The following is a 23,010-nucleotide window of genomic DNA, read 5'->3' on the forward strand; positions in this document are numbered from 1 at the left end:
GGCTCTGGCTTGTTTCCAAAAGTAAAAGTAAGTGAAGGGCGAGGTATGTGATTAATTCCCCATTAGTATTCCAGTCACATTTCCTCCAAAGACAGGAAACTATTTCAAGTGAGAAATATTGCTCAAGCTGTTGAAAACATTTTTCTTAAAGTTTTCTACCCCTCACTTCTCCAAAGTGACTCTTTGACTCTCACGCAGGCCTGGAGGCTGACCGTGTACATCACACCTGCAAACATCAGCTAGCACTTCATGGGTAACTGATGTCCTGAGGCCTCCCTCTACCAGGTCCCTGGACAAAGGGGAACCCCACTCATTGCAGATAAAGATGAGGGTCACAGCAATGAGTTCATTTCACCTTGCAGGGAAAGCACCTTCCTACATTCCCTTATTTCTCAAGGAGGTTAGGTATCTCTGCATAGGAGTCGATGGGCAATGACGTACCTACAAGAGAAACTACCCTGAGTTTCAACACTGTTTGTAGTTAAATATAAAATTATTTATTTTTTTTTTTTAAAAAACAAAAAAACCAACCAGATCTCAGACAATTTAGAGGTAATTTAGAGGTAATCCAAAGGGAGTACTTTTATAAAAAGTAATCCTTGCAGCATTAGATGTCTCTTGGAAGGTCACAGTGGTAAAAACGAATCTAAGCAAAGCTAGCTGGGGTATTTCATATATTGTCACTGCAGCGTGAATTGAAAAACATCATATAATTAAACTGGTAATAGTCTCTATGCTTTTCATGTTGAAACCTCAATCTAACTGCAACTCAAAAATACCTCAAGTATTAACTGAATACATACAAGAGATACTACTAATAAACTTCAGGCCTCTGTTCTGATTTAATAACAAAAAAATCCATTTAAAAATATTTTTAATCTGTGAACAAAACATAGATAGCTTCTAAGAGAATAAGTTTCACTGAACAACAGACAGGTTTAAAAAAATCAGGTCTGGTAACATTTAATCTCAAACCAATTACAGAAGCAAGACATCTGGATTTTAGCAAATTTGTTTAATTCATAATGCTCATTAACTGCACAGTTTTAATTCATAAATACAGATGAAGTTGTAAAAAACAATCTCAAATGTGCGATTCTTATTTTTAAATTTATTTGTTTTTAATGGCTGCCTCTTAATACACTAAAGATGTGGAAATCAGTGCAACTTGAACAGTTGCCAAACAAAAACCTCTTAACAATGAAGTAACGCTCAGTGGAGTGTATGTTCATCTCTACCTTGCAGCTTCTTCTTATACAAGGAACTACAGCAATCTTTGGTAGTATATTAAAACAAACCAACACCTCAAATAATTAATATAGAGAAATAATTAAAGATTAACACGTTTTGTATTCATATTCATGCTGCAACACAAAATCCATTTCTTTTCTGTACTTTTTTTTTTTTTTTTAAAAGGTCACTTAGGAAGTCACGATGGCTTGAAACTACATGCGATGGGATCTGTTCCTTTGCACTGAAGCCAACACCAGTTCCGATACTGACCTTTGTGGGCGCAGGCATGGGCCTAAAGAACTCACAGAAGCGTTGAGGGGTGGATCCAGTTAGTCTAATGCATTAGAAATGATTCATGACACTATCATGAATGTACAGAAAAATATCATAAGAAAGCCTATTATATAAAAACAAGAAAAACCCCATCCCCTCTTAAATAAGAGAGGTGTGGAGTCTGCAGGGTTTCCTACTGAAAGATCTCTTGTTCTAATCTGAACAGGGGCTCTTCTGAAATCACTACAATTAAAAACTCGTTAACATCATCCCACAGAAGGTTAGACCCAATATAAATGTGTTCTCTTTAGTCACTCGTTTAGTGAACACGTTACTATTTACTTCTACAGTATTTGTGCCGTTGTCCGTGCAAGACCAGATTACATTGAATGTTAGAATAAATGCTGTGCAATTTCTTTCTCTCGGGACAAAACCAGTGAGTAGATCTTAACAAGATAGGAATGTTTTAAAATGAAAATTGAAAACGCATTTCACCAAGCCAGTATTCCTCTACGTATAGCACATCTAGAAAAAGCAGCATACCATCTCTGTGCATGTTTGCATTTAACTAAGTACAGTACGGAAGAAATGAAAGCCTGCTATCTTAATGAAACAGGAACAAGTATAATCTGATTGAAAAAAAAACAAGTGCCCAAAATATCTTTTTAAAGAAACAATGAAAAATTAAAAAAACCCAACCAAACCAAAAGTAATGAATTGCGCATTTAGCAGTCAAGGCACCTGGTTTTCCTCATTTTCCCAGTTTGAAATGTTAGAAACTCAAAAGGGCCACTGCATGTAGTGCTTCTGCAGGGCTTGCACCATCCTTCTCCTTGTCCAGACCACCTCAAAACACCAAATTACAATGACTGAGCTTGGCACAGACTGCTCTTAATGTTTTCCACGTCGGCCTTCAAAAGCATGATGCTCTCTGTGTGCTAAGGAAGAGAGAAGGGAAAAAAAAAAATAAAATAAAAGAACATGTAAACTCTGTCAAGGAGTTGAAAAGATTAAAAAAGAGAAGACAACAACGTATAAAGCAGTCAAGGAAGACACAATATGCCAAAGAGTGATCTTTGGGAATACGCTGTTCTGATAATACGTTTATATAGAGCCTAAAATAAGAGATCCCTTAAAAATCCTGATTGCAAATGGTTCCTCTAAATGAATACTTAAATTAAACAGCACGTAGTCTTGAGAGTTATCAAGAGATTTGTCTCATTCATTTTACAAATCAGGCATATTAAATATGAAACCAAATATATTCTACAATTAAACTAAAAATATCTTTAATTTTGAATGATATCTAACTTTTACATTGAAGGGACATATTTTAATGCAATGAGAGATGCTACATTTCTAAATGGTTAACGATGAATCAGGCAGGATATTCCCATGGAAATACCCTACCAGCACCTTGTTTCTCTAACGAAGGTGGAAATTAACAGTACAAAATACTTACATTTATAAAAGACTGCTTTAAAAGATGTGTGTGGCAGAAGTTTATGTATCTTTTCTAAAACTTTTGCTTCACTTGCTAAAGAGGCGTTCACGTTCCAGACTTGCACAACATCTTCACGGTCACGAACGCTGACGCTAACCCCTATTACTTCATCATCTGCACAGAAGAGGAAGTATCATTAAGGAATACTTTGAAAGTGAGACATGTCTAATTTGATACTTATGTATTATGAAACAGTGCCCAAAAGCTGAACAAACTGAAGAAATGAAAAAGAGCAATCTCCAGAGAGGAGAATACCAATGTTCAAACCAGACAAAATAGTTACCAGAAAAAAACCAAACACTGTATTTATAGAAGCTATTGGAAATACTGCTTCATAGTGGTTTTAATGAAGTGCCATAGGATTATTCATCTTTGCTATTAGCACTCTTATACTTGATTAGAAGGGAATCGCAAGACTCCCTTCAGTAAGGTTAGCAATATAAACTACTGAAGGCAACTTACCTACAGTAATGTCTATAAGCAAAAATGGGGGGGGGTGTGGGGGTGGGGGTGTGAAACAACTAAAATCCCAGGAACAGTACCTGGAGGAGATCAGACACCAGCTTTTCCAGACCTTGCTCTCTTTTTCCTTTACATTTTGTCAAGACAGCAACGGGGGTGGGGGGGCATAAAAAGAATAAAGCCACTATCAGGCTGCTGCTGCCGCTGCCAGTGTTGGTAACTCAGTGCTTCACTGAAGAAGCCCTTTTTGGTGTGAAATTCTGAGGATGCAGCTTCATGGAGAGCTCAGCCTAAGGCCATGCTGCAGCTGGGAGCGGTGGCTGCCTCCAGCAATGACCTCCATGGCGCAGCTGCACTGTGCATCCTAAGGAAGGGGTCAGTAACGATAATGCAAAGGTAGCGTCAAGAGCACATGGCCAAGGGGAAAAACTACCTCTGTAGGCAGCAGAATGTCATGTATTTGCTTAAAGCGAACCCTATCAGTATAAAGTCTGATTTCTCAAGTCTTACAAGGAGCGGCTGAGGGAGCTGGGGTTGTTTAGCCTCGAGAAAAGGAGGCTGAGGGGAGACCTTATCGCTCTCTACAACTGCCTGAAAGGAGGTTGGAGCGAGGTGGGGGTCAGTCTCTTCTCCCTAGTAACAAGCGGTAGGACAAGAGGAAATAGCCTCAAGCTGCACCAGGGCAGGTTTAGATTGGATATTAGGAAAAACTTCTTCACTGAAAGGGTGGTCAGGCCCTGGCACAGGCTGCCCAGGGAAGTGGTTGAGCCCCCATCCCTGGAGGTATTTAAAAGATGGGTAGATGCGGTGCTTAGGGACATGGTTTACTGGTGGACTTGGCAGTGCTGGGTTAATGGTTGGACTTGATCTTAAAGGTCTTTTCCAACCTAAACGATTCTATGATTCCAAAGGGCAAGAACACTCCCTTCTTGACACCAACTCAATTATGCATATTAAGGATTTTGAAAAGCAACTATTAGAAATGTCTCTCGCAGCTCAAGGATTTGAGGCTTGTATTCTGTATCTTCCAATTCTGAAAGCTGGAAAGGCAATGAGAGAAATACACTATTTGGGGAACTCATTCAACGAAATTTTTGTAGAAAAAACAAAGCCACCGAGGTGAATATACCAGCAGCAGCCTACTGCAATACGCCTGCTCTACCATATTAGCTAGGTGTAAGAGAAACTGTTTGAAAGGTTTTTGCTGAACTGCTCTGTGAACCTGAGAAACCCAATTCTTTTCTCTGGAATGACAGAGCCATGAAGAAACACTTCTAATGGGATATTCACTGTCACTGCAACAGCCAGTTTAATCAGATATTCACGCTTAGGAGAGAAGTAAATATGGTCACAAGAAATGATGGAGAAGTGTCATTTGAACTGAAAGGTTATTTTAGTAACCAGCTCCCAGAACACCTTCCCTCTAGGCCAATGGATCAGTAAGTTCATCATTCGCTTCACCCAGAAGCAAGAAACAGCTCTGTAACCAAACCTTAATGAATTAAATGGTCACAGACTTGTACTTGCTTTTCACAACTAAGAAGCAGCACTTGATGATCTATCTTAAGCCAGCTAGCTTTCACAGTCCCTGCCCGGAGTCCATTTCCAAATGAAACGTGCAACCTTGCAAGCCTAGAGAAGATATTTATTCTGAAAGCAACTTTGTTAAATTATTACCTCTGACCAAAATCACACGTGAGCTTCTGGATGATTAATGCCTGTTTTCCAGTAAACCAGCGAAGTATTTTAAGAATATTTATGTAAGTTCAATTAACTAAAGATTACTTTGACCTCAGCAGTATTTTTAAGCAATAATGAAAATATTGCTTGTGGGTAGAGTGCTAACGGGGGATTCAGGAGAGCCAGGTTTGTGTTATGGCCCTGCTACAGGCTTTTAACGTCACCCACAGGCAAACCACGCAGCTTCCCTCTGCTTCAGGTCTGCACTAGTGCTTCCCCTGACAACTCCTAACCAAAGGGACCATGAGGGCTAATGGGGGCCTCTAGTTTAGTTGCTTCCAACAGTGATAGTACAGACAATCTGTATGGAAGTGTCATTTGGGGTTCCTGAATCCTGTCATTGGAGAATGAATATTAATCATTTAAATACTGGCTAACAGATAGATATTTAATAAGTAGAAAACCTGCTGGCTTCCCAGGGATGCAAGCTGTTGAGCTTGAGTCTTGTGCTAAGACAGTCAGAATACCTTATCCTCTTCTTAATGACAACAGGTATGAATATGATTTCCAGCCCCATACCCCATTTTTAGCAGCGTTTCCATGTTCTGCATTCAAACTCCATTTGTCATGCTAGCACCAATCATTTTTAAGTTACCTGCTGCACAACAATCTGTAAACTGCTCTCCAATAGTTGCTAACAGTAGCTCCTTCCAAACTGCAGCCTAAGGAGGAGAGGGGAGGGGAAAGAAAAGAAAAAAAGTTACATTTACATTATTATTTTTTAATTTAAAAGTTAGGTTTGCTAGCTCAGTTTTGAGTGCATTCTCCTTCTGAGGTCATCTAGACAAAAACAGTATTTATTGTAAGTACATGCTATGTTATATAATTAATTTCCTCAGTCCAGTTGGAGCAAGAATTTAGACCCTGAAAATACATACTGTTACACAGAATTGTTCTAATAAATATTTTAAATATTTAGCAATAAGTTTACCTTTGCTATATCTGTGTCCACAACTCATCCTGAATGCACTAGTTAATGTAAAGCCTGAAAGTAGATTTCTCCCAAGAATTTCCCATGATAAAAGACTATAAGGCTCCACTTGTGATCATTTGTTTCTACAGAAAAGAATTACTAACCACTTTAAGTACCTGAAAACCCTACCAGTAAATTAAATTGATTTATATTTAAACATCATCTCTGATTTGTCTTGACTATGAAATAAGTCCATCTTTCAACAAATTCAAATGCTCACTAGAGAATTAAAGCAGGGGGAAAAGCTATCTGCCACTTTTCTTTTGGCTGTTAGACACTGTTACTTGCTTTTGACACTTGCTATCACCTAAGCCAAAGCCCATACAAAACTTCAAATGCATCTGGACTAATGTAATGCTCCAAGGTGTGGGTTTACAGGGACAGAATATTTTTATTTATTTATTTTTAAAAGAACACATAAACGTGCATTTGTTTATATGACCATAATGACTTTTTCATATACTATTTTTAAGGAATGTCTTTTCTGCTACATAAAGTTAGCTTGAGTTTTAGTACTATTAAAAACCCCAGCAAATCAAATGCACCAGGTTAAAACAAAAAGCAAGCAGCCACAAAGACAACAAACTAATAAACTGCTTTAATGGCATTCCTGACTACTCCGAAGCCATCTTTTAGAATACAAAGGATTTCTGTGCCTCGTTATCATCTAATCCAATGCATGCTATAAAGCTGCGGTACGGGAAGGACCTTGCTGCCTTTTGCCTGCCAGTGGAAGAGCTCATGTATTGATGATGGGACTGACCGCGCACACTCGTTACCAGGCGCAGTGCTCACTACTGAGAGTTGTCCTAATGGTCTCAAGGGTAGGAAGCACTTCATCCAGTAGTAAGCTGTTGCAGGATCAGGCTTATGAGGATTTAAAAAGTATTAGTTTTTGTATTAAAAATTGGCATACAGAATTGTCACGGTACACAAGCAACAACATATAAGTGTCAGTATTTTGTCAGTCAGTTTTTCATGCCATTGAAAGACCAGTATCTTTAGAAAAAACTACGTTTCCCTGCCTGCACAGCCTCACTGAGCACCGCTATGGTGTATCATCTTTTTAAGTTAGGTCTGTACATGATGGTTCATCTCAGCCAAGGAGATGCTGTGTGCACATGTGACGATTTGAAGAATGAAGCCAAAAAATGAGAAACAGGCATAAAGGTATTTTTTTATGCTCTTTACAGGGGCCCTAAAAGCTGACTGAAGTTCACCTTCAGTTAAACCTTTCAGAAGTGACCTGGGACGTGTGGTAGGTAGTTTGAGAGATCAAAAAGTGCCTTCATTTCAAACAGGGGCTGTCATTCAGCCTCTGAAAAACAAGGCCTCTGAAGTCCCTGAATTCACCACCCAGTAATGCGGCTTCCCAAACCACTTGTCACTTCTGACAATCTTCACACCTTGGATTATGAGAGGAAAAAGAAAATTTCAGTCTTTTCTGATCCTTTGGGACTGCAGGGGAGGAAAGCTGCAATTCACATACAGGGAAAAAAAGCCCACAGGCAAAAATCATTTAACTTTTGGCTGAAATTTCAAGTACCATCTTTCAGCTTTTAATACCTTCTGCAAGGCTATCACATTTTTCTGACACTTCACTTCTCATGTTTAAAGGCCTGATCCAGAACACACTTACACACATAAACACAAATCTCGCTGTGACAGTTCATGGGAGAAGTTACTCACATGCGTTTGATTAGGGGCACAAAGAGAAACCCAATCATTTCAGCAGGGCTAGAACAACGGCATGCCTGAACAGATTTTATCTTTCACATTTTTAAATTCAAAAAAAGAGGGGAAAAAAAACTGAGCAGCACTACAATTTCACATGATGCACACAAGGTGATCTGACAACTCACTGTTGCCAAAGGGGATGATTCTACCTGCCTCTTCTCCTTTACCTGCTACACCCATGAAAAAACTCTCCCGGCCATACACTCAAATTAAAAATAAAATAAATAGGAGACTTTTTGTGACATCAGAGTGCATTAAGCTGGCTCACAAAACAGTCCGATGAGCACCAGAGCCAGCGCAAGAGGGATCAGGAGAGAATGAGCAAGATCTTCCCCCTTCCAGTGGGAGCAAGCCATGAGATGGGATTAGCTATCGGTGGAACCAACGCCTTGGTCCGCGTTGGGCCACAGAAAGTGACAGCACTACTCACAGCCATACGTAGGTGCAAACAAGCAGTGCCAAGCAGAAACAGTCCTACTGAGTTTGACAGAGAGTTTAAGAGCATTTCAGTGAAACTCTGCAAGTTGTACTGGACTGTGTGTGTGGACTTTTGAAGAGCATTACTGAGGTTCTGGCTACGATTTAGCACATAATATTATCACGAAAAGATTTCTATATTTTTCTTTGCATGCCTGTAAGCAAACAGTCTTGAGAACACAGGTTATTACAAAATACTGTTTCCAAATGGAAATGGAGTATAACACTGTAGCCTTCATTTCCTTGATAATACATCGGCAAGTGTTATCAAAAGCAAGAGAGATGGAATTACCCGAAAAGAAACTTTTGCTCATTGTCTTAAAATAAAAGGTTATCATTAAAATAGTGTTTGGTGGTTGTGTTGGGTGATGTCAGAACTAAAAAGCTTTACAACAGCTTTATTAGATGGAGTTTAAAGAAACCCCCTTACTGAACAATGTCTAAGTAAGTCAATATAACATACCGTACTTTCTTTAGGGACCTTCATTTTCCATATACCTCCTTTGGCATTGCTTTCTTCTTCCCTGGTTACGGGAAATAGATCAATAAAATAAACATTCAAATCCACATCTAGATAAACCTATGTTTGGGGTTTAATTTTCCCAGAAAAATCTCACTTGAAAGGCAATTACTAACTCCAAGTAGCATGACTCAAGCTATGACTTCTGACATCAGAGATAATTTTTTCATTGTTCATATGAAGTGTATCTCTCAACACCTAATCCCTTCCCTACATTTTGTGTTTTGGAAAATACTTAACATTTTCCCTGGCTACAAACCATCTTTGAAGTGGCTGCACACTATATGGGAACAAGCCACAAAGCAATTTTATGTTTTACTATGGTAACCTTTTATTTTGGAGAAACTCTGGCATATTTTCACAGAAGTAGCTTATTACTCTCAAGTTTATCCAGTTTAACAAAAGAACATGAGAGCACTCCATTTCAGTTTTGAGACAGATAGAAATTAATTGCCCTTATTAAAAGAAAGTCTGAAGCTGCCCAGGGTCAGGTCAGACATAACCATTAAACTGCCTCATAATGACAAAGGTACAACCTAAAAACCTGTGAGCTTCAGGTTTAGTCTGCCACAATTATTTTTATAAGATTTTAAATTAGAGTTCTAGTTTCCTGTTAAAACTCCGTAATAGCAAAGTTTAAAGAATAACCTAAAATTAATCCTTGGAATATCTAATCCCAGTATGAGACCTAGAGAGACTCCCCAGGGTCAAGGCGAATTGACCAATCCAGACAAACACTGGCGAAAGGAGGGGGAAAACTTTGGAAGGACATCATCAAAACCACAGAGTCCTCAATTCTTACTTCCGAATTTGTTTTTCTTCCTAGAAAACCAATGCTGCAATTAGGCAGTATACTGTAACTGCAATCTGAGAAAAAGCTTCTTGGTGGTAATTACCAAAAAGTTAGCGGGCTACTGATGAGATCAACCTCTTGCAATCCCTTTCCTAAAATACAGCATCTACATTTACTTCGACAGTCTTAAAACCAACGTAGTATTTTCAGAAAAGACCTTTGCATTTCACACCTTTAATAGTCTCTTGCCAAATCAAAACTAAAAATAGAAAAAACAAAACCCAAAATGTTCTCACTCATCCTTACAAAGATATCAAGACCTGCACACAATGACCCAGTTTTATACAGACACCAATATTTCTTTCAAATCCAGTTTAGCTATCCTGCCCAGTCACAGTATTTCTAGAACAATAACGTAGACCTTCAGATGCATTTCACTTGAGCAAATTATTTACTTCTTCAGTAGATTAGGACAGAAACCTGCTGTAGTAAATCACCGCCCAGTTAGACATTCTACGATCAAGTTAAAGAACTCTAATCCAATCACTATCTATGCAAACGATCCCCGAAAGATCAAAACTCTTCAGAAAGTGCTTAGGCTACCTAATTAAGGAACTGCACCAGAAGAAGTTATGCAAAACTCAATTTCTGAAAGGGAAACCTCAGTGATTTATACTTCATTCCATTACTATCCTACAATCAAGTAGGAATTTGCTGCAATGAATCACTTCCTAATGCCTTAAGTTAGTTTTAATCCAAGGTGTATGTGCATTTATATGCTTTTGCACAGGCAAAGAACAGTTAAGGACCCTCAGTCATTTGCATCATTATTACACTAACTTCAGTGAAAAGAAAAAAATTTGCAAGTTAAAAATAATTCAAATAGAAGTAACATATTCTGCGTATTCTTGAATCACAATTCAGAAGCATATTTTCATTTCTTAATTTCTATTTCATAATGTAATTTCTTTCTTACATTTATGTTCAGAGGTGGACAATTAAATTACAGGCTGTGTTTTTAATAAAGACTCTTTAGTACAAGCCACTTTCAAGCTTAACAAGATCCTTAGGATATTTCTTTCGTAGGTCTCTTAAGTTCAGGTATTTGCAGGCAACAGAAACGAGCCACTCCTGTCCCACGCCTGCCTCCTTTCACCACTTCAGGCTCTTTCACTGCCCATTCCCAGAAACGTCTAATGATAACGTACGTACCAAAGTGGCCGCCTTTCTCCCCGCATTAAATGGTAACTACATCTCAGAGGCAAATTTGTCACAGGAGGAATGTTGTTGTAGACACTCCAGAAATCCTTAAAAAGAAAAAAATATTAGTTGCATTAACACAAAAGAGTAAGTTTCATGCAGATTTACTTCCTTGTTCATTTTCTCTAAAGCAATTACATATCCTGCTCCTGAAGAACTGGCACCTGCTACATAATAATAAAATGCTCTGAAAAGAACTTGTCGCAATTTCACTTCTACCTTTTTTTTTTTTTTAGATGCCAATTCTGCATAAGGTGGAGGTAGAAAGAAGGGAAGCAGTTAAACTGTGGATTACTTTAGAATCAAAGTCCTTAGGAATATAGAGGAAAAAAAAAAAAAAAAACCATCAAAATCAGAGTTACACTAAGTGTATCAGAACAAACCAGTACATAAAACTTTCTTAGCATATTAAAAATACACACTTATATCAAATATCCACCTTGTTTCACTTAAGACTAGTCTAAAACTTCATTATGATTATCTTGAGTTACAAAACCACCACAAATAATAAGTCTGTTGAACTAAATGCCTAACTAGCAACCCAACTACTTTGTCTAGATCACAGTGAAAAGTTTCAACCAGATGCAAAGAACTCGAGATGCACATATTAATACAGGAATGGGGGAGAAATTAGAAGATCCAAGGTACCAGGAACCACCAGATTACTTCCCAGCATTTCTGCTGGTATAAGCAGAAGCTGTCATGAATGTTTGGGGTGGATAAAAGGCACCCACAAGCAGTAGTGACCAACAGGGAGGGATCATTGAAAAGATCCCAATCCCCCTTCTTCTTTATCCAACAGCTGGGAATAAGAAAGGATTTTTAAAGACTTATGTTGCATCAACATGCAGTGATGCAATATTAAGCATTAGTACAACTCATTAAGTATTATCTAATACTTAATCATTAGCACATCTTTAAAAACAAAGATTGCAACATTATGTGATAAAACTTTGTGGCCGTTGGCCGTTCTGCCTACCAGCCATTACCATTACCCAGTCACGAGAAGAGATGGAAGACTATTAAAAATATAAAAAATTGGTACGAAATACCTGTTTCAGCTTTCATCTTACTCCTACCTGATTGTGTGCCCAAACCCTACAGCTACCGACAGAAGTAGAAGGAGCAGAGCTATGCCGGCAGACGGCTGTGGAAATATTTGAGAGCTCTTGTGTCCTGAACCAGGAACTTAGTTTGGAAGGTTTTGGTTTTCAAACATCCTTCAGGCGGCGCAGATTGGCATTCCTCATTGATTAGCTACTGACCGTGAAGGACAGTGATGAAGTTAATGAAGATTTGGTTTTGCTTCCCCAAGGAAGATCATATTATGTATGTGATAGCACAGTAAGACACACTATGGGCCACGCTGCTAGCTTCTCATAACCTCATCCAGATCATGAGTCTTCTCAGAGGATCTGAAGGAGTTTTTTGTATTTTAAACCCCAACCTGATGAGCATAAGAGCTCAAGTTTTTCAGCCAGTAAGACCTAATCATTTAAATAATGAAGGCTAGATTCAGAGTGGGAAAACAGATAACACCAGATACTGTGTACACCAGTCTGTGGTCGTAAACTGTCCTTTTTTCAACAGGAACCATTGCAGCCAGTTTTGAAACAAACCCAGTTCTGTTGTCAACTTGAACTTCAGAGTGCCACTTCATTGCGTGACCACTGGGGACATTCTGCTGACATGGAGAGGTGAGAGGGAACCTCTCCCAGGGGTCTGCAGGACACTTCCATCCTTTATGCCAAAGTACCTCCACTGATAACCTCATCTCCAGAGAACTCCAAAAGCCAGTTTGATTCTTACACCAATTAGCTGGGAAGACACGTCTCGTGCAATGTAACAAGTTGTGCAGACGTTAATGAGAAAGCCTTATTTACAACTTCAGTAGATTACTACTGCTGGGCTCCTTCAAAGAGAAGGTTTTGGCATTACCTTAGAATTTCAGAGATTTTGTGAACTACAGTCAGCTTAGCATTAAGGTGAGACAAATACCAATTCACTATGCTTCACGCTGACTGTGGTATTAAAACAGAAATGCAATTTTACTTGCAAGAGATGCCCACTGCTTGGCACTGGCAGACGATACAGAGACATGCGGAATTTCTCATTGCTGAGAGTATTGCATGATTTAAAAGTACTTTAATTCAAGTCAGTTTGCTAGAATTTTTTTTTTTAAATTCATGCTCAAGGAGAGAAAGAAGAAAAAAAACCCACAAGCTGTAACTTTTAGTCTTTGTGTAATGATTTTCTGTATTAAAAAAAAAAATGGAGAAAAAGCAATCCAATGGAGGTACAAGTGGAAACTCTGGAAAGTTTAAGAGGGGGCTTGCCTGATCAATCCAATATGCTTCCTCCTTTCCTGGTTTGGAAAGCCAAATGAAATTCAAACAATGACAAAGTAATATCACAGACAACCAGTAAGACTCACATTTCATACCACAGGTAAGCAAAGCTGCAACCGTGACTCATCTCTATGAGGAAAAATGAAACCCAAGGTGTGAAGTTACATTAATAATGTTTGGCAACTCCTATAGGAAAGCTATACACCTTACCTGTACTGTTTGTACTGTATAAATCTTCTTCAAATTTGATGCACATTCAGCTGCTGTCGTCCCAGGAAGTGACCTTGAAAACAAAGTAGAGATTAATAAAAATATTTACTTTTTCAAGGAGGTAGAAGGGAGATGGATGGGGAAAGTGAATCATATGAGTCTGAAGTTAAGATATTCACACGTCAAGTTTCTTAATAAACTCCAATTCCAATTATCATGAATCATTTAAAAACAGAAATTCAAATGCTTTTATACTTTTGAAGAAATTAAAATATTTTGTAAAATATTTTGATTAAATAGGTGAATTAGGAGTTTTAAACCAAGAACAACAGTGTTCCTTCTAATGGCCACCCCACACCCTTCTGCTGTCAGGCATCAAAAGAAGTTCTGCAGTTCCAACGTGAAGGGCTGTCAGTAAGGGACCGCAAGCTCTTATCCCGGACTTCTTTTTAATTGCATTTAATATAACCCAGAGCCCACTTTGAGCGTTTTAAGATACTCTCGGTATTTCATGCTTTTAAAAAGAAAAGTCAGGCACAGCGTGTATGTACTGAATTATGATTATTGCCTCGGCAGCCGCCGGCGGCCGGAGCACAGCCCACGAGGTGGCAGAGGCGCACAGCCGCCGGCGGGCCTTCCCTCACCCCGCAACAGCACCGCGCTCGCAGGACTTGGTCACACCTGCGACAAGCTCCTCAGGACCCCCGAGCGGACGGGACACGCACGTGGGCTGATGAAAAGACCAAGTCCCAGAGGACGGCTCTCTCTTCTGGTGCGGTGAGCCATATAATCCAACGCATGCAGGAAACCCCCAAGACTTCAGGCAGCTCTTCCACCACCGGTATTGATTTCTTCAAGCCATGTCTACTCCCATAAAGCCAAGAGGTCCTTGGGTTGGTTTCACTGCCAGCCCTCAGGGTTGCACTGATGTACACCAGGCACAGTTTAGCTTCTCTAGCTCACCCTCATACTGCCTATTCCCAGTTCCCATCCAGAGCTGCTCCCTTTAGGCACGCATAGCACCGACTGCACCCCATCATCTTAAAGGTCTTTTCCAACCTAAATGACTCTATTTATAACCTTCATCACGACTCTCCAGCACATGTGACATGGGATGGTGCATCCACATCCCCAGACATCCCCGGCTCCTGTTGCCACGCTAGTAGCACGTCATAGCACCCGTCTTACAATTCCCAGCACACGCCCCCACAGGCACAGTTTGAGGGGAATGAGGATAAAATTACTATGGCACATTCAATTTGTTAGAACTGGAAACATTTCCCTCCCCCCGAGAAGCTGAAATATTTCTAAAGAAAAATGAAGATCAAAACCAAAGCAACCTCCCATTGCATCTCAGAAAAGGAAATAAAAATGTGTAAAATGACTAAATCTGGAAACAGAAGCAACAGAGCAGATTTAAGGAAGCAGAAGAAAAAACAGTTGTTGCGCAGGTACCTGCTGAAGAAAGGGTAAGGGCCAACCAGATCTCAGTAACCCTCCCATCACGGTGGCTGTTTGCCCTGATACATCTGATCATGGAGTATGTCCAGGAAAACGCCAAAGTAACTCTCACTTGTTACAGATATAATTCAGGCTATGAGACAAAAGCTAGATATTCATGTAAAGGAAAAAATTTAATATGCAAAACTACTGAAATAGCATCACATCTGCAAAACTTTAATAATAGCTCCAACGTTTTTTTGAAGGCTCCTATCAAAATAAGTTACTTTAAAAATACATACAAAACCAGCAGAGAAACCCCTCCCAACTTTTTCAGTATAGAACACACCAACTAACATCTACTTTACTATTTGCCTGTTAATCACTAGACATAAGAGTACTATACTCAACAGTGGAACTCAACTCAAGGGCTCTATACTCAACGGTGGAACTGATGAGAAAACAGCGTTACATGGCCAAATTTAAAAAAATCACTTTAACTAGAGGTTATAAAAACAAACAAACAAAAAACTGAAGAAATCTTTATGGCGCAGGTTCCAGTCCTGTGGCTCATGAACTATGAAAGCTCCCATGGGAAAACTGATAACTTGAAAACAACAACAAACAAAACTTTCATCAATGTGCTCAAAAGGAATTATCATAGTAAGGTGGTGGGGGTTTTGAGGTTTTGGGGGGTTTTTTTGGGGGGGCATGCACTCTACACTCAGCATTAAAGAACAAAAAGAGAAATTCACAGTATTTGACAGAAACAGTTAGATAACTTTTGAATGCACCAAAAAATAAAAGTAGTAAGGTAAACCAGACAGAAAACTTCACAGGTGATTTAACTGTGGTTGTCAGTAGGGAGTAGAGGATTTGCTACAAACTACCAGTTTTAGCTTGTTGCTGACAGAAATAGCACCTCTCTACTAAGCTTTGTGTCTTATATTATAGAACACAAACAAGCAAAACCTGAGAAAACTTTGCCTGTTGGTGTCTCACACCACTGTCCAAGAAATTACTTCTCTTGGGGACTACTTCTGCCTGTTTGCTACCTTAGCAGTCACCAATACATACAGGGTTAACTTTGTGGTACAATGCATAGTATCCTCAGGCTCTATACTCACACCGGCTCTATACTCACACCGATGCTGCCACGCAGATACTGTGAAAGTAAGGTCTATTCAAATAAAAGATTAAAATCTATTCTCTAACGATAGCTTTCAAAGGTTATCTAGATAATCATGGCAGCCATTTAGCAAATTCAATGCCATTTCAAAGAGCAGCTAAGACAGTCAGACTGAATATTCTACTCCAAAATGAACCATTTTATGACCCTGATAGTTGCAAATAACATTTTCCAGAGAAACTATGTGACCAGCTGGCAGAAAACACCAACTGACCAACAAATTATCTGTTCTAAAAGTTAAGGTGAGTAATCATTTATTTCTAGTAACCTGCCTGGCAAATGCTCCATGCCCACAAGATTACACAGCATTATTTCAGCCTTTCATCCAGCTCTGGAAAGTGGCATTGATTTATAGGTATGAGCATGAACCCCCAACTCTTTTATTAAAAAAAAAAAAAAAATTATTGAAGGGACTGCAAGTGAGAAAATGATGACATGCATCAATTTAAAAGTTCAGGATCATTTGCCGCAGAAATTACACCTGCACAAATTTGGTTTAATGGATGTGTATAAGGCAGAGACAGTATTTTAATCACAGCCAGATAGACAGAAGCAAAAATCTCAGAATTTCCTGAAAAATTACAGACTGCTGACAAATTTGAACGACAGTGATTCCACGATAGCCATCCATAAACTCAGCAGATCAGCACAAATGACAACTGAGTGCCTTGAAACCCATGAAACTGTGATTTTAATTTTTTAACTGAATACACAAAATAAGTTTAGATTAAGTTAGCAGAAATGGCAGATGAGTTCCAAATGAAGAAACCTCTAGAAATTCCTATTTCTGTAACTTCCAACAAACATACTGTAAGCTAGGAGTAGTAAGATGGTTGTGTACTTTGCTGAAAAACCTCAATACACATGCAACTACAAAACAAATACTGACCTTCAAAATGAAGCCATTGCAGGATTCCTCCCTTTTGGATAATTTTACCGCCATCAACAATAAAATTAATCCGATATGCCATACTGAACTGTCAATTATTGCCATAGTGAACCACTCCTTTCCAAGTAACTCAACAGGCCCTGCAAACGCCTACGAGCACACTAACAGGAGGGGACAGGTCCTGCCAGCTGGGTCACAGCACCGGCCAGGCGCCACCCGCTCTTCTGGGGATGGACATAGTCAGCCTGTTGCCACACCACCTACCACTGCAAATCTGGGTTCCCCATGGAGAATCTGCACATAAAATATTCAACAGTTCTGCTGGTCTGCCTGTATTGCGTCCTCTGATGCCACTTTTCTGCATCTTCAGAATGTTTATGGGAGAAATTTTAGCGCAACACCAGGAATAATCGAGTTGCCTAATCAGGCCAGACCCACCGCACCAGACCTCACAGGAAACCGCAGAGGCATCCGTTAGAAGTGGAACGTGGAAGCAGGAATAACCCACGCAAACTGAATCCTAACGCCAGCTTCCTTCACTACTCCTTCATTATTGCAGCACGAATAAAGAACAAAGGATACAAAGATAAATTCCATTGTTTTATCCATGACTAAGCCTCCAGGTGGTTGTGCTTATGTTAATGTCTGACGCTGAACTGTAGCTCTTCTGTTTCCCTGCAAAGAATTAAGTGTGGAAGTTTTTTCATATGTGCTCACACTGGCCTTTGTTTCCCAGCGGGAATCTAATCACGGCTTTAGCGGGAGCTTTAAAACCTGCCAAGCACTTTTGAAAATATTCCTGTAGGTACTTAGCCACAACTGCTTTTGGTATAAATAAGCAAAATATTTACTTACAAAGCATAAACTCAAAAACATGCTATGGCAACTAAATAAATCTGGTAATCCATTCTGAATACAAAGACTGATTTCAAGCCATCAAAGCCTGTCAAAATGCATTTACTGGGTTGAACGTTCTTACAATATTAACCGTCATTTTTCATTGTAAGCCACCTACTCATAAGCTTTAATAGATGAAACAGATGATCCTAGATAAATAAGATTTTGCTATAGGGAAGAAAGGAAATTATTAAGTTGCATTTCAAATATCTGATGTGTTCAGTTATGAAGATTCACAATTATTATGAAAATGGTTCAGTTATCAGAATTTCTCTACTGAACTTTATTTGTATAGAACTCATCAGTATAACACGCAGAGAGAAAAATCAGCACATAAGGGTAATATGTTTATGCAAGGATATTTTCACTTTCCTGGAGCAGACTAGTAACATTGCATTACATTTGACAATGTTTATAAGCATATTCTTCCTCTCAGAAACAAACAGAAGCCTTAAACTATTCTTGCAATGGAAATAAAATTACCTAAAAAGCACTTAGAAGTTAGGCAAGAAGACAAGGCAGGCAGGCCGTGATCCTGCAACGCGATCCGCACTGCTGCACACTCAGACTTCCATGGAAGCGAGGGCATCTTTGACGAGGTTTATCTAGAAATGAGACTTCTGTACTAGGCTTTTGTGTGATCTGTCCTCAATTTCTGACAGCACTGATTTGTATAGAAGGGCACTGGTATTTTCCTCGCTGTTAACTGAAAGCGGTCTGTCAGCAATGCTGGCAGCTCAAATGCAGTTACATCTTCAAAAGAGGTCTTTTTGCGAGGACGTGCAACATCTTCATTATTACGTGTGCACGCACACACTGGACCAAAAACTGTTACCACTGACAAAACGTCAGGCTTCTCATTGTGAGGCTGAAAAATCAGACTACTACTAGTACTAGTATGTTCTCTCTGTTCTTTTGGTAGGGAAAGGCTTACTTGGTGTAGCATTAAACATAAGATGGCATACAATACCCAGGATAAATGACAGTCATGATTTGCAAGGTTTACAAAGTAGGACATTTGCATCATGTCCACATGTACATCAAAAAGCATAATCAGCTTTACAGCTTTGTATTTACACAAAGATCACACCCAGATCCACAACCCCAAATGCCATTAAGGGATGGTTTCGAGTGCCTAACATGGGTTATTACCCAGGTCATCCCAGCCTTTGATGGTCATTTCACTCAGCTTCTCCTTTTGTGCCATCCCCGTGTTGAATGAGCTACACAACATGAATATAGTGACCAGATTTGTAATCCTTGTTTTTAATTCGTTATATTCAGTGATGCATAGTGACACTTGGTTGTAAAAAAATGAAAAACTACACAGTGTAGCAAAAACTAGAAAGGCACCCTTTCATTTCAAAGCCAGAGGCCATTATAAGCAGGACCCTGCGCCGATACGGAGCCTCACTGAGGTAAGCACAAGCGTGAGGAGCCACCAGCATGGATCAGCTTCCCAAGGTGGCACCAAAGGCATCTGCAAGACTTGCTGAAGCTCCCCACGTGCCGTAACGTCACTGCGTGCAAAAGCACCACAAATGAGACATGTAGGTATGAACCTGGAAACCTGCAGAATGGACAAATAAAACAGCAGATCTAAGCCCCTGGTTTCAAAACGTTCAGCACATGACCTTAAAACGTTTTAACAGTTAAAAAGCAAATCTTGTTTCTCTTAAGAGAAAAACACCCAACAGCTTCTCTGAAACTGCTGACCGGCAAGCATTTGAACATCATAGATGGGATCTTATTTGTCAAACTGGTGAACAATATTCTCCCAAATGCTTCCATCATGCTCACTTTCCTAAAGCATATACGGGGTAAGATACAAGAGAGCGATATCAGATGGTTACTATTTCAGACACACATACCAAGAAAGGCTTAGCACTTACGGGAAATGCTGATGCCCCGTGACACATGTGAGATAATGGCAATGACCCAGAACCTGGTCACAGGATCCCAGCCTCCAGATGTCAAGCCTGTGCCAAGGCATTCACAGAAAGAAGTGCTGATGTAAATAAACCACAGGCGTTTACTTCTAAAGCAGGAGATGTATTGAGTGACACTATGATAAAAGCAAGGTCATGAACCCCAAGGGAATCCCCTGGTAGCATATCACTAGCTGCTGCAGAAAGTACTGCTTAGCTGAGGGATATTTAAGTGTGACTTAATGAAAAGATACATTTTGGAGACGTTAGAACATATGTCATGGATCTCTCCCATGGTAATTTAATAGAAAAAGATAACTACATATCCATCTCAACATCTATTTATCCTTAAGCTTCACTGCTTCCTGCTTTTCAGTCCAAGCACAGGGTAAAAGGTAGTAGGAGTCAAAAATCAATACCATCTCATGAGGAAACAACACTGTGCCACGCTATGTCTTACTGAAGTAAGTTAAAAAAAGTGCCCACAGTTATCTTCTATGGAAAGTCCATGCTATCCAAGCCTAAGCAATGATCCCTCCATCAAATCTGCGTGGGTGTACCAATCAATGTCACAGCCGCTTCTGTGGCACTCTGTAGAGAGACGTGAACCTCCACACCCCGCAGTAAATTAAGTTCATGGTTGCATCTCTTCTGTGCTTTTTAATGCCTTAAATGGTTTTTAAATTTATAAAGCATGCCTTGTTTGCTGTCATTCTTGTTCTCTGCCATTATTCTATCGCTGCTTCTGGTAAACAAAACACACAGTTTTGTGTATATATAGTCCCACTTTTTTTTTTTCCCTTATACACACACTTTTGGGTTTACAAGTTAAGGAACAACAATAGTACCTAATTAAATGCACTTGTATGTGATCAGAAAGAAGAAAAAAAGAATCTATAGAACAACCGAATTTTTAGAGACTAAATTACAGTGGAACCAAGACTTAAGGGAAAAAAAAAAAATCATGATGCAACTCAGGAACTTGAAATGGATTTTAACTTCCAACGTTGATTATAAAAGATAGATATGCTTATCTCCACATGGCTTGTGTAAACAAACAGATCTGGACAGTAGCTTGCTTAAACAGCAGTCCAAATGGTGCTTTTTAAAAACAAACAGAAGACAAAACTCCGATCCCGAACCCGACCATAACTATGTCACGAGTTCAACAGCATGAACCAGAAATAATTTGTGGGGTTATTTATAAGATTTGATCTGCAGGACTGGCGAATATTTGTGTGTTTTCAACAGTTTCTTGCTATTTCTCTGTCATGAGTTGAAAAGTTACAAAACAAAAAAATAAAATAAAAAGAGGAGAGTTTTACCAATGGTATGTTCAGTAGCAGAAAGGCTAATGAAGGAGGGAGCTTTCCTTCTGGAGTGGGGGGGGAGGAGAACTACAACAGCAAATTGAGAAAAGGGAGGTGTAGAAGATTAAAAACAAGATGCCAGAATACACACTAGAAAAACAATGCCAACTTCTGGTTTTAAACTCTCTATTTCAGTTTTGACTTGGGTACTTTTTCCCGCCGCATCACGGAGGCGAGCTCCCTTTGCAGCAGCTTTCCGTGACCATTAGGACTAAAACTTGAAGCACGTGAAATGTAGGATGACTAGATGAACATTGCAGTTGATTAATAAATTTTAGCTAACCCTTCAAAAGAGATCGCTTCAGATTTTAAGAGCCGATCAGCCCCAGGAGCCAAGCCTGACTATTTAAGAGTTACACCGTTCGCCACGGCCCGGGTCGGGGCAGCAGGGACAGCCCAGCGATGCGCAAACTCCGCCGCAGCACAGCGTAACCTTTCGCCTTCCATTCCCGGGGCTGGCAAGGCTCCTGTCTAAATTTAGAGTTACAAACACCCCCGACGCTGCCTGAACCCGTGGGCGTCCCTGGAACTACAAAACCGAAAGCGTTCCCGAAACCGATTTCACGAACTGACTGCCAGAAAACGCCTCCCCCCCCGCCCCCGCGATGGGAAGAGACATCAAGGGGCTGTGCCTGCCCATGGTGTCCACCTTCCCCGCACGCAGCACACGATTAATTCCCCGATGTCCGATCTGTCCGACGAGCAAAACTGACAGAGAGCAGAGATGCTTTCCACCGACGGGTTTGGGGGGTTTTCCCCCCCTCTCTTTAAGCTCCCCGCCGCACCCCGCCCGGGCCGGTGCGTCCCGCAGTGGGGTTGCCCCCCCCCCCCCCGCCCCCACTCACTTGTCCAGCCAGAAGGTCCAGGGCGAGTGGAGCGGTAGCCCCGCCGGCTCGGCCGCCTGCCCGCCCCGCCGCCGCCGGCCCCGGCCGCCCGCCGCCTCCCGCTCGCCGCCGCGGCGCTCGGGGGGGCTGAGCGCCATCTCCCTGGCCCGGGCGGGGGGGCGAGGGGCGGGCCGGCAGGCGGGGAGGCGACAAGGGCCGGGGAAGAGGGAGCCGGGCAAGGGGAGGGACGCTGGAGGGGGATGAGCGGGACTCGGGCAAGGGGACGAGGAGACATCCGCAGGCGGGGGAAGGGAGAGAGACGCAGGGCCAAGGGGGAGGCACTGGGCCAAGGGGGTGGCGGGGCGGACAGACGGGAGGACAGACAGGTGAGGGGAGGAGGGAGCCACACCGCTGGCGACAGCGAGGGACATGGCCAGGGCCCACCTGAGGGCACGTGTGGCCCCAGAAAGGGGCCCGGCTCCGGGCCCATCCCACGGGCTCGCCCCGGTCCAGGTCCCTGCCCCTCCTGCGGGGCACAGCGGAGGGGAAGCACTGCTCTGCGGCCCTAGGCCTGCACAGGCACCCAGGGCATGGGGCGTCCGGGGTCCCCGAAGCCACCGTCCTGCACCGAGCAGGCTGCTGGCGGCCCCTTCTCTGCACGTAGGCGGGTGGCACCGCAGAGCTGATGGGGCTCTGGGGCTGCCTTTCTGAAGGCAATAACCTTCGGGCTCAGTTTGGCTTGGCAATGCTGACCAGAAGACTAAATCTCTCTAAAAATCCGACTTTTAGGACACAAACCCCTGACGCGTTCACAAAATGAAAGGAAAAATACCATGCAAACTGACCATGGATGAAGATAACAGTGCAACAATCAATGTTTCCAGACTTGGCGGGCGGGGGGGGGGGGCATAATTTATCTGTCTTCTCATCTTCTCTACAGCTT

General features: G+C 41.1%; 1 protein-coding gene across 1 annotated transcript; it reads right to left on the reverse strand.

Moving 5' to 3' along the window:
• Positions 1-1,039: 1,039 nt before the first annotated feature.
• Positions 1,040-22,225, reverse strand: EIF4E3 (eukaryotic translation initiation factor 4E family member 3; the record flags this gene model as incomplete). Its single annotated transcript, XM_082321838.1, has 7 exons — positions 1,040-2,444; positions 2,969-3,124; positions 5,808-5,874; positions 8,863-8,923; positions 10,925-11,019; positions 13,531-13,603; positions 22,089-22,225. The coding sequence occupies 7 exons, from the start codon at positions 22,223-22,225 to the stop codon at positions 2,398-2,400; spliced, it is 636 nt and encodes a 211-aa protein (XP_082177964.1). The 3' UTR covers positions 1,040-2,397.
• Between the last annotated feature and the right edge of the window lie 785 nt (positions 22,226-23,010).

The sequence above is a fragment of the Platalea leucorodia genome (assembly GCF_965183815.1).
Source record: "Platalea leucorodia genome assembly, chromosome: 9".
NCBI classification, from domain to species: Eukaryota; Metazoa; Chordata; class Aves; order Pelecaniformes; family Threskiornithidae; genus Platalea; species Platalea leucorodia.